The sequence below is a fragment of the Lynx canadensis genome, chromosome D1 (genome assembly GCF_007474595.2).
Source record: "Lynx canadensis isolate LIC74 chromosome D1, mLynCan4.pri.v2, whole genome shotgun sequence".
Taxonomy (NCBI): Eukaryota; Metazoa; Chordata; class Mammalia; order Carnivora; family Felidae; genus Lynx; species Lynx canadensis.
Genome location: NC_044312.2, coordinates 21,576,259 through 21,588,130, shown reverse-complemented (window position 1 = coordinate 21,588,130; position 11,872 = coordinate 21,576,259). Strand labels below are relative to the sequence as shown.

The 11,872-nt window shown below is 42.3% G+C and overlaps 1 protein-coding gene and 1 pseudogene across 1 annotated transcript; both read right to left on the bottom strand.

Annotated features, from left to right (window-relative positions):
• Positions 1–861: 861 nt before the first annotated feature.
• Positions 862–6,493, bottom strand: LOC115526207 (annotated as a pseudogene).
• Positions 6,494–10,711: 4,218 nt separating this feature from the next.
• On the bottom strand, positions 10,712–11,671 carry LOC115525292 (olfactory receptor 151-like). Its single transcript, XM_030332418.2, has one exon. The coding sequence runs from the start codon at positions 11,669–11,671 to the stop codon at positions 10,712–10,714; it is 960 nt and encodes a 319-aa protein (XP_030188278.1).
• Between the last annotated feature and the right edge of the window lie 201 nt (positions 11,672–11,872).

Here is an 11,872-nt window from a genome sequence, read left to right as displayed (position 1 = left end):
TTATTATTTGTTCAATGGAAACAGCTTAGAATAGGATGGGGCAGAGAACATTCCAAGGGTTAAAAGAAGGGAGCCAATAGCAAAGAGGGATGGGAAAACGTATGGCTGCGGAGAGTGAGGGCAGAGGCATCTCTGGCCCTGGATGAGACACTATGGGTCAAAGCCCTGCATCTAGAGTAACACTTTGTCCCCTGATCCTGTCCTCACTCCATTATTGCATCACCGCTGTCTCTGGTTGATGCTGTGATGAGGTTAGAACACTTGATAGCTTTTTTTTCTCTTTTTGTATCTGAACGGTGGTTTTACTGACCAATATGTTCCTGAATAAGGACTCCAAGCCCAGAGTACACAGTTAAGGCAACTACTTTGTTTCCAACAAGAAAGTACACAAGGAACCCCGAGTGTCCCCCCACTAATGTGAGAGCTTGACCCCCGACCGGTCTCCACCCAGTTCTGGGAGAAAACGTCCTCTAGCTGGCCAGTCTGTCATCCACTATGACACCTGCTTACAAGGCAGGCGTGGCATCGAACGACATCTGCTCACCGTCCAAGCACCAGGTCTGGGCTGAGCAGCTCCGCAAGCACGTTTGGCAGATGCTCTCGTTTGCGTTAAAATCGAACGTGCGCGCTGACGCATGGATGCTGGCCGCGGATCTCGAATTAGGTAAAATGTCCACATTCCCAGAGCTGCTAACATGTAAAAATCACTTGTTTAAAAAGCTCCTTTCATCAGAACACCCTTAGATCAAATAACCTGGCAGAGGAAAGCTCTCGTGGCCCCCGGTCTACGACAAGTTCTCTGCCGGGATCACGTTCAGGACATTCCCAAGGGCGAAGGGTGAGCGAGGCCCCAGGGCGCCGCTACCCTGTCTGTGCCAAAAATTCCATGTACTGCCCCGGAGCCTAGAAATGGTCGGCCGGCCGGTTGTACGGCCGTCCACACCGGTTCTCACACAAACTGCCGCAAGGCTTTCATGTAGTTGTTTTCATCCAGAGTGAACCGTGATGGATCCCCGCGGGAAGGGTGATCATGTCTCCTTTTTCCATGAAGATGCGGGTCCACTTGTCCTCTCTGTCTGTCACATCAAAGTAGCCGGTGCCAAGTTGTAGCGGATCTCGTCGTCCAGGTGCAGGTGCTTCTCCTAGAACATCTTGATCTTTTCTTCATAATTTGGTAGTTTATCCTTGCATATGGTTATTGTGTCCACCCAGGAATAGTTTCCCTGTTTTTGGATCTTTTCTAACTCCCGATCATTCTTGTATTTGTCAGCATCAAGCTTCCAGTAAAGAACCCCGAGCAGTCGCAGGTGCTCCAGGCGAACCAGGCTGCAGGGCTCGCTGCGGTGGGGCAGCCTCGGGTCGTCGGCCGACTTGTCCACGTAGGAGGCCTGCACCGTGGCCGGGCAGAGGACGCAGCGAAGGAAGAGCCAAATCCTTGATAGCTTAAAATGCCAGGATGAGTTGCTTCTTCAAGAATCAGAAAAACCATGTGCCTCATTTGTTAAAACACATAAACATGTTTAGAACTGTGTTTGACAGTTTTGTTTTTATCATGAAAGGATGTAGTATTTTGTTGCCTGCTTTTCTACATCTAATTGAGATGATCATATAGTTTTAATCTTTCATTCTATTGATGTGCTGTGTCACATTTATTGATTTGTGTCTGTGAAACCATCCTTCTACCCCAGTGATGAAACCTACGTAATCATGGCATATAATTCTCTAAATGTGCTGTTGAATTCAGTTTGCTGAAGTTGGTAATCTTGCATTTATTTACATAAGGGATATTGGCTTGTAGTTGTCCTTTTTAGTAGTGTCCTCATCAGATTTTGTATCAGGGTAATCCTGGCCTCGTAAGCGAGTTTGAGAGTGTTCCCTCCTCTTCAGTTTTTTGGAGTGTGAGAGGTATGCCTAGGTGGCTCTGTTGGTTAAGCATCTGACTTCAGCTCAGGTCATGATCTCACAGCTTATGGGTTCGAGCTCCCACATAGGGCTCTGTGCTGACAGCTCAGAGCCTGGAGCCTACTTCGGATTCTGTGTCTCCCTCTCTCTCTCTCTGACTCTTCCCCACTCACACTCTGTCTCTTTCAAAATAAACATTACAAAAAAATTTTTAAAAAGTGTGAGAAAGTTTGGCACTATTATTATTATATATATATTTTTTGAGAGAGAGAGCATGAGTGGGGGAGAGGCTCTTTGTATTGTTACGTATTACACTCTTCACATCCTTAGTTTTTTCATTATTATGTTTAGTGCATATCATGTATGAGTTTTATATTTTCTTAGAGCAGTTTTAGGCTCACAGCAAATTGAGCACAAGTACAGAGATTTCCCACATGTCTCTTGCCTTCCCACATGCACAGCCTCTTCCATTTTCAACATTCTCCATTAGAGTTGTACATTTGATATAATTGATGAACATACAGTTATACATCATCATGACCCGAAGTCCATAGGTTACATTAGTGTAATTACATTACACCTCTCTTGGTGTTGTCATTTGATGGGTTTGGACAAATGTATGATGACATGTATCTGTTATATGTATAACCATTATAGTGTCACACAGAATAGTTTCTCTGCCCTAAAAGCCCTGTGTTTCACTTGTCAATCCCTCTCTCCCCAGAGGCTCTGACAACCATTAACTTCTCTACTGTCTGCATAGTTTTGCCTTTTCCAGGTTGTCATAGAGTTGGCTTCCTTTACTTAGTAATATGTATTTAAGTTTCTTCCATGTCTTTTTTTAAAGTTATTTATCTTTAAAAAATATTTTTAAATGTTCATTTATTTGTGTGTGTGTGTGTGAGAGAGAAAACAGAGTACAAGCAGGGGAGGGCAGAGAGAGGGAGACACAGAATCTGAAGCAGGCTCCAGGCTTGGAGTGTCTGCACGGAGCCTGACGTGGGCTCGAACTCATGAGCTGTGAGATCATGACCTGAGCGGAAGTCGGATGCTTAACTGACTGAGCCACCCAGGTGCCCCATCTTCCATGTCTTTTCATGATTTGATAGCTCATTACTTTTTAGCACTGAATCATATTCCACTGTCTGGATGAACCACAGCTTATTCACCCATTCACAAACTGAAGGACATCTTGGTTGCCTCTAAGTTTTGGCAATTATGAGTACAGCTGCAATGAACATCCATTTGTAGGTTTTTCAGATCCTTTGGTTAAGCACCAAGGAGCACAATCGCTGGATTGTATGGTAAATGTATGTTTAGTTTTGTGAGAAACGGCTAAACTTCTTCCAAAGTGTCTACACCATTTTCCGTTCCCACTACAATGAATAAGAGTTCCTTTTACTCTACATCTACCCCACCATGTGCTATTGTCAGTGTTCTTGATTTACGTCACTCTGATAGGTATGTAGTAGTATCTCATTGTTTGATTTGTGTTTCCCTGATGACATATGATGTGGGGCATCTTTTCATATGCTTATTTGCCATCTCTATATCTTCTTTGGTGAGGTGTCTGTTCAGGTCTTTGGCCCATTTTTTTTTTTTAATTTTTTTTCAACGTTTATTTATTTTTGGGACAGAGAGAGACAGAGCATGAACGGGGGAGGGGCAGAGAGAGAGGGAGACACAGAATCGGAAACAGGCTCCAGGCTCTGAGCCATCAGCCCAGAGCCCGACGCGGGGCTCGAACTCACGGACCGTGAGATCGTGACCTGGCTGAAGTCGGACGCTAAACCGGCTGCACCACCCAGGCGCCCCTTGGCCCATTTTTAAATAAGGTAGTTCTTTTTCTTATTGTGTAGCTTTAAGAGTTGTGTTTTGGATAACAGTCCTTTATCAGATTTGTCTTTTACAAATATTTTCTCACAAGTTATCTTTTCAAAGTCAGTCATTCCCTGACCTGTTGGCTTTGCCATACCTAAATATTAATAAAACCTCCATTTAAAACGCCATCCTTTACCCTCACTGTCCAAGATCACATTTGGGCTTGTCTACCTCTCAAAGGTTAGACTGAGAAAGAAAAGCCAGATCCTCTCCTTTTCCCCATGTATATCCCTCCTCTTACAGGCTGTTTGTTTTTCAGGATCCATTTATCCCTGCGGTGATTCGCACTGGCAAGTCTTTCACTCTCAGAAGAACCCAGTGGATCATCTCCTTGTTTTTTTTTTTATTTTTTTATTTTTTATTTTTTTTTATTTTGGGACAGAGAGAGACAGAGCATGAACGGGGGAGGGGCAGAGAGAGAGGGAGACACAGAATCGGAAACAGGCTCCAGGCTCTGAGCCATCAGCCCAGAGCCCGACGCGGGGCTCGAACTCACGGACCGCGAGATCGTGACCTGGCTGAAGTCTGACGCTTAACCGACTGCGCCACCCAGGCGCCCCCTCCTTGTTTTTGCAGTAAATGAAAACATCAGAGTTTGGATGAAAGTCAGCCTGATTACAAAGCCTATATGGTTTTCACTGCATGCTGCTGCTGCAAGACTTGTATTTCTCTGACAGTCAATTTTCATTTTAACCTGGAGCTCATCTAGATTTGTGACCACAAATTTCTAGTCATTGTTATAATTTAACATTAAAGGGAACATGATTTTTTGAGTCAGTTTAAATATGTGTGTGCATCACTTTTCTACCTGCTACTAACCATGCAGGTTTGGTCAAAGTGTGTTCATCTTTGTAAACTTCTGTGTATTTATTTGTACAATGCAAACAATACCTGCCTCATATGCCTTTACAAATATAATTTGCATAATATATTGCAATCTTGAAACATAGAGCTAGGCTACAAGATTATTGTTATTTCTTTTTCACGTTTCCCTCTGATTATTTAAGAAAAATATTTCATGTGCCGTGACACTAATTTTTCAGTTTACCCATAATAAGTACAGAAAAGAACCCATTTCATGAGTTTCTCAATCCCTCAAGGCTGAAGTAGGGAATATTATTAACAATTAAGGTAACTGAGGCTCAGAGATATTAAGTAGGTTTCAATTTATGGTAATGTGGAAAATTTTATTTAAATCTTAACTGATTCCGTTCACCATTCTGTTAAAAAATTTTTTAGCATTTATTTATTTTTGAGAGACAGCGCACGAGTGGGGGAGGGGCAGAGAGAGAGGGAGACACAGAATCCGAAGCTGGTTCCAGGCTCTGAGCTGTCAGCACAGAGCCTGACCTGCGGCTTGAACTCAGGAACCGTGAGATCATGACCTGAGCTGAAGTCGGACGCTTAACCAACTGAGCCACCCAGGCGCCCCCCACCATTCTGTTTAGATATTGAAGTTTTGCAATTCTTCTTCCCCTAATCAACCCGTCAGAAGAAAAGGGGTTGACTTTAGAGAGTTTGAACCAGAGAAATCTGGAGTGGGGTCAACAAGACCTTTAGAATAGGGTGGGCATGGCTCTGTACTGAAAAAAGGAGAATGATGTTTAGGACTCTGTACTCAATGGTGGGATCTACAGACTGTTTCTATTGCTGGAGTCTAAGAATGTTTCCAACCAGCCTTATTATGGACGTCGAACTTGACCCCCTGAGATTAGGGGACTGTTGGGCTCTTGTCTCATGAAATGAACCTAAGAATAATGAACTATGAATCCTGTTGAATGGCTGGCACCAAATAAAGTGGCCCACACAGTTTGCCCTTTCTCTAAAGTGAAGTCCACTAGTTGACAAGTCTGCTCCGATGATTGTTCAGTCCACTTGTTACTGTTTCTTAAATACATGAGGACAGCTAAGGATCACTTGCTATTGAGGGTGACTGTATATAAAAAAAAAGAGAGGGAGAGAAAACCATTGGGAAACAGGATATTATGTGGCAGTTGCCCTCTCAGTTTGCCTAGTGAAGTAGCCTATGTCAGCTCCAATGGAGAAGCCAGAAGTCTCTAGAAGCCATTTCTTTATCTCTTTATCTACTTTCCTGAGTTTTTCATCTGTCCCTCTCTCACGAATCTGCTTTCATGGTTGGAAACTGCTGGGCCATAATCGTACAGAACATGACAGAAGCTAGCACTTCGCTGTTTGCCCTAGGTAAGCTAAATATTCCAGCTGTTTCCTGGTCTAAAAGCTCCTTCCTGGGGCATTTGGGTGGTTCAGTCAGGTAAGCATCTGACTCTTAGTTTCGGCTCAGGTCATGATATCATGTTCATGGGAATGAGCTCCACTTTGGGCTCTGTGCTGATAACCTGGAGCCTGCTTGGGATTCTCTCTCTCTCACTCTCTCTCTCTCTCACCTCCCTCCCCCCATTCCCCACTCCACTCGTGCTTGCGTGTGCTCTCTCACAATAAATAAGTAAACATTAAGGGAAAAACTCCTTCCTCTCAAAGGTTCCCCTGGACTCCCAGGCAGATTAACAGTAGGCTGTCTCTGCTGCCCTTGCATTTTGGCATCATTGAGTGTGTATGGCCTCCTTTCTAGGACAGCTGACACTTTTAGACGGTTTTCTGCCTGAATTTCTGAAACAGAGATGGGCCAAAGGAATGATGTGGCAGGAAGGGTGTGGGTCGTGAAGGAGAGCTTCCGAATTTCCACTGTCATCTTCCAGAAATGGACAGAAAAGTAAAACTTCTCCCTATTTGTGGTTGAAGAAAGAGGCAGTGGGTAGATTAAGAACCATCCTTGGGAAGTGTAGTAACAAACAGGGAGGAGAATAAAAAATCTCAATTTCCACATGACCCATGTTCTCTTTAATACGGGTTGTGTAATTTCTAAGTTACAATCTAAAATATCTGTCTTAAATATAAAAAATATAGATAAATGATATCTATCTATCTATCATCATCATCATCATATGTTTATCATCAATTTATGTTTATTTATGTTTGTGTGGCTTGGGTTTCTTGAGAGAAACAAAGGGAGGTGGATAGGGAATAGAAATGCCCATTATCCAGCATCCATTTATGACACAGGCATTGGTTATGCATTTCACCTAGGTGACACAATCAATATCTCTGGATGTGGGAGTAAAGAGGCCATGAAAGCAAAAAATAGACAAATGGGACTACGTGAAACTTGCAAATTGTTGTGAATGAAAGGACACAATCAATAGAGTCAAAAAACAAACTACAGAATGGGAGAAAATATTTGCAAATTAGATATCTGATAAGCAGCTAGTGTCTCAGAATATATGCAGAACGCCTACAACTCAACAACAATAAGACCAAATAACCTGATTAAAAAATGGGCAAAAGACTTTGCTGTGGACTGAATGTTTGTGTGTCCCCCAAATTCATGTGTTAAAACCTAATCCAGTGTGATCATATTTGGAGGTGGAGCTTTGGGGGAGTGATTAGGTCATGAGGAAACTCTCATAAATGGGATTACTGCTCTTAGAGACTCCAGACACCCCAGAGAGCTCCTTTGCCCCTTCCACTATGTGAGGTTATAGTGAGATGTTGGTTATCTGTAAACAAGGAAGCAGGCTCCCACCAGACACCGAATCTCCTAGTGATTTCATCTTGGATTTTCCAGCCTCCAGTATTGTAAGAAATAAATTTCTGTTGTTTATAAGACACCCAATCTGTGGTATTGTGTGATAGGCGCTCAAGTGGACTAAGACTTGTACAGATATTTCTCCAAAGATGATATATAAGTGGCCTGCAAGCAAATGAAAAGATGCTCAATATCACTAATTATCAGACATGCAAGTCAAAACCATGATGAACTATCACCTCATACCCATTAGGATGGCAACTATGAAAGAAAACAGAAAACAAGTGTTGGTAAGGATATTGAAAATGGCAACCTTTGTGCGTTATTGGTGAGTTAGTAAAATGGTGAGACTGCTACGGAAAATAGTATGGAGGTTCTTCAAAAAATTAAAAATAGAGCTACCATATGAGCTAGCAATCCCATTTGGGATTTCTATTCTAAAAGAGTTGAAAGTAGGATCTTAAAGAGATATTTGCAGCACTAATTTACTATAGCCAAGAGATGGACGCAAGCCAAATGTCCATTGTCAATGCATGAGGAAACAAAATGTGGTACATACATACATAGGAATACTATTCCTCCCTAAAAAGCAAAGAAATACTATCACATGCTACAAAATGGATGGACCTTGAGGATATTATGCTAAGTGAAAGAAGTCTGTTGCAAAAAGACAAATAATGTATGATTCCACTTAAATAAAATACCTAAAGTAGTCAAATTCATAGAAACATAAAGTAAAATCATAGTTACCAGAGGTTGCAAGGAAGAAGAAAAGTGGAATTGTTATTTAATGGGTATAGAGTTTCAGATCTGCAAGTTGAAAAAGTCCAGAAATCTGTTTCACAATGCAAATATACTTAGCACTCCTGAAATAGTTAAACACTTAAAAACAGTTAAGATGGCAAATTTTTTGTTACATGCTTTTCGCCACAATAAAAAGTAAACAAAGAATAGCCCTAATAAAGTGTTAAATAAAACACGTTTCTACCTCTTACCTTGACAAACTTACCTTTCATAACACTGGAAGGCCAGATTCAAGTTTAGAATCCTGAGAATCTATAAGGTTCCATGCCAAAAGGTGGTAGCACAGGGAGGGCCACCCTGGTTTCCCAGGTGCCTGCCCATGGACCACAGCTTAGCCCCTCTCCCTCTCATTCTCACTTACTTTACAATGTGAGGCACCTACACATGCGCAGGTGTAAACACCTATAGTTCACATGCCCAATGGTCATCCACATCCCTTGAATACAGCTCCTGCCTGACCATCCCTGGAAGTGAACATACCAACAGTGTGGTCTGCTGTTGGAAGGATGGACCCAGGTCCTGGAAGCTGAGGAAACTTGCTCCAGGCCAAAGTCTATGTGTGATCTTTCAAGCCTGACCATAGGCAATTATTAGGCTTTTCTTGGCAGTCCTCATGGGGGAAAGTGCTAGCTGGCACCAGCCTCCTTATGGAGGAAAGGAAATACCCAACTCCAGCCCACTCTGGACAACCTATGAATTCAATGAAATATTTAAGGAAAAATTATACCAAATCTCTACAGTTTATTTTATAAGATAGCGGCATTCTGTGAGGCCATCATTACTCCAATACTAAAACCAGACAAAGACTGTGCAAGAAAACAAAACAAAACAGTACTACAGACCAATATCTCTCATGAACATAGATACAAAAAAGTTTCAATGAAATATTAACCATAGAATCCAACAATATATGTAAAGAATTATACACTATGAGTAGGTGGGATTTATCCCAGTTATGTAAGGATGATTCAACATTCAAAAGTCAGTTAAAGTATTTCATCCATAAGCAGACTGAAGAATAAAAATCACATCATCCTATCAATAGGTGCAGAAAAAGCATTTGACAAAATCCAACACCCATTTCCCAAAAAAAAAAGAGAAACAACTCAGTAAACTGAGAGTAGATTTATTATCTATTCCTCTAGAACAAGAACTTCCTCTACTTGAGAAAGAAAACCTACATAAAACCTACACCTAACATCATGCTTAATGGTAAGAACATCAAATCTTTCTTACTAAAATCAGAAACAAGGTAAAGATGTCCCCCTAATGACTGTTTTTCGGTGTAGTAATGGTAGTCCTAGCTAACACAGTAAAACATGAAAAAAAAGTTGTACAGATTGAGAAGGAAGAAATAAATCTGTCTTTATTCACAGATGACATAATTGCCTATGCAGAAAATCTGAAAGAATCAACCAAAAAACTCCTGGAACTAAGTAATCATGGCAAGGTGGAAGGATACAAGGTTAACATATAAAAGTCAATTGCTTTCCTCTATGGGAGCAAAGACCAAGTAGAATTTGAAATTAAGAACACAATGACATTTACATTAGCACTCCTAAAAATGAGATCTATACAAGGAAAATACAAAGCCTGCGTAGGGCTTTGTGCTGACAGCTCGGAGTCTGTTGCCTGCTTGCTCTGTGCTGACAGCTTGGAGCCTGGAGCCTGCTTTGGATTCTGAGTCTCCTTCTCTCCCTGCCCTTCCCCCAACTTGTGCTCTGTCTCTCTCTCAAAAATAAATAAATATTTTTTAAAAATAGGGGAAGACATTTTGCTCCATGGCAATAGGATTTACTGAGTGAAATTGGCTGGTGATGTGAAATGTCAAGTCTTTCTGGAGGTTAAAGGACTACAGGAATGTATAATATTCCTTGCCTATTTGGGAGCTGTGTGATGATACTTGAAGGAGGGGAAGTTATTTTCCAGAATTTGAAAGGTTTTAATTATGCTAATATCAAAACATTGTGTAGGGAGACTGTCAGCCGAGAGAGGGGATAATGAGTTGTGGGTTTGAATCTTGGTGTTAACTGTTTAGCAGGTCTGTGATCTGGGGAAAGTTACTTAACCTCTTTACATCAGTTTCTTCATCTGAGAAAATGAGATAATTAAGTAAAACACTTAGTAGATTGGCTAGCATTCCATAAATGTTAGATGTGATGATGATATGATGATGTCAGTAGCTGAGTGAAGGGACCACGTAAGCAATCCTGGCAGGAATAAGGAAGTGGTAACCACATAATGAGAGAGTGAACAGAGGGAGAAATCTGGGTGGAAAAAGGGTATTTGTTATTTCTTGATGACTTTCAAATTTGTCTCCATTTGTCTTATGTACCGCTAAGTTCAATATAAACTTGAAATCATATTCAAGCAGAGTAGGACATGAGAGATGTGAGAAGGAGAAAGGAAGGACAAAAAAATCAGTGAATATATACAATAAGTCATGCTGAGAAGTGGTGGTTCTCCCTTCACGTGTGTTTACATTTTTGGAGGGCTTCTCCCCTACACTTCTCCCAATTTTCAACCTGAGGAAGAATTATGACATTTGCATCTGAAGAAGTTTCTCCTCAGTGTTTTCTGCACGGCAGCCTTTACCTCCTTATTCCTCAAGCTGTAGATCAGGGGGTTCAGCATGGGAATCACCGTGGTGTAGAACACGGAGGCCACATTCTCCTTGGCCACAGAACTGGCCGTGGAGGGTTTTAAGTACATGAACGCTGTAGATCCATAGAACATTCCCACAGCTGCAAGGTGAGAGCTGCAGGTGCTGAAGGCTTTGGACCTTCCCTGTGTGGTGCTGATGTGGAGGATGCTGGAGAGGATGAAGACGTAGGAAACAAGGACTGTTAAGCTGGTGACTGTGATGTTGAATCCAGCCAAAAAGAACACTGTCATCTCAATATGATAGGTGCTAGAGCAGGAGAGCTTCATGAGGGGCACGATGTCACAGAAGTAATGACTGACGAGGAACTCACAGTAGGACAGTTTTAACATCAGGCCAGTGCTTATTGTTGCACCAATGAAAGCCATGGCATAGGCCGCAGCCATCAGCAGGGAACACACCTGAGGAGACATGATGACATTGTAGAGCAAAGGGGTATAGATGGCGACATAGCGGTCATAGGCCATCACTGTCAGCATGTAACACTCTGCAACGACAAACACAACGAAGAAGTAGAGCTGTGACATGCACCCCGCATGGGAGATGATGTTCTTCTCTGACACAAAGTTCACCAGCATTTTCGGGGTAATGACAGAGGAGTAGCAGAGATCCACAAGGGACAGATTGCTGAGGAAGTAGTACATGGGGGTGTGAAGCTGAGCATTCAGACAAATCAGTGTGAACATGCCCAGGTTCCCTATGATGGTGACCAAGTAGATCCCAAGGAAGAGGAGGAAGAGAGGGAGCTGGAGCTCTGGCCGATTTGTCAATCCCCTGAGAATAAACTCGGTCACTGTAGAGTAATTTTCGGCAGCCATTCCCCTGTGATTGGGAGCCCTGTGGGGATGGGAGAGAAGAGCCCATGAGAGCCTACATCTTAGACTTCTTGGCAAAGCTGGTTTTGAGCACTTGGGTTCAGTTGGGTGATCCTGGGCTCTTTCCCGATGAATCCTCCCTTCCTTTGGCAGTTGGCTGGGAGAAAGACCAGGCTCTGGGTATTTCAAAGACCATGAGGTTGG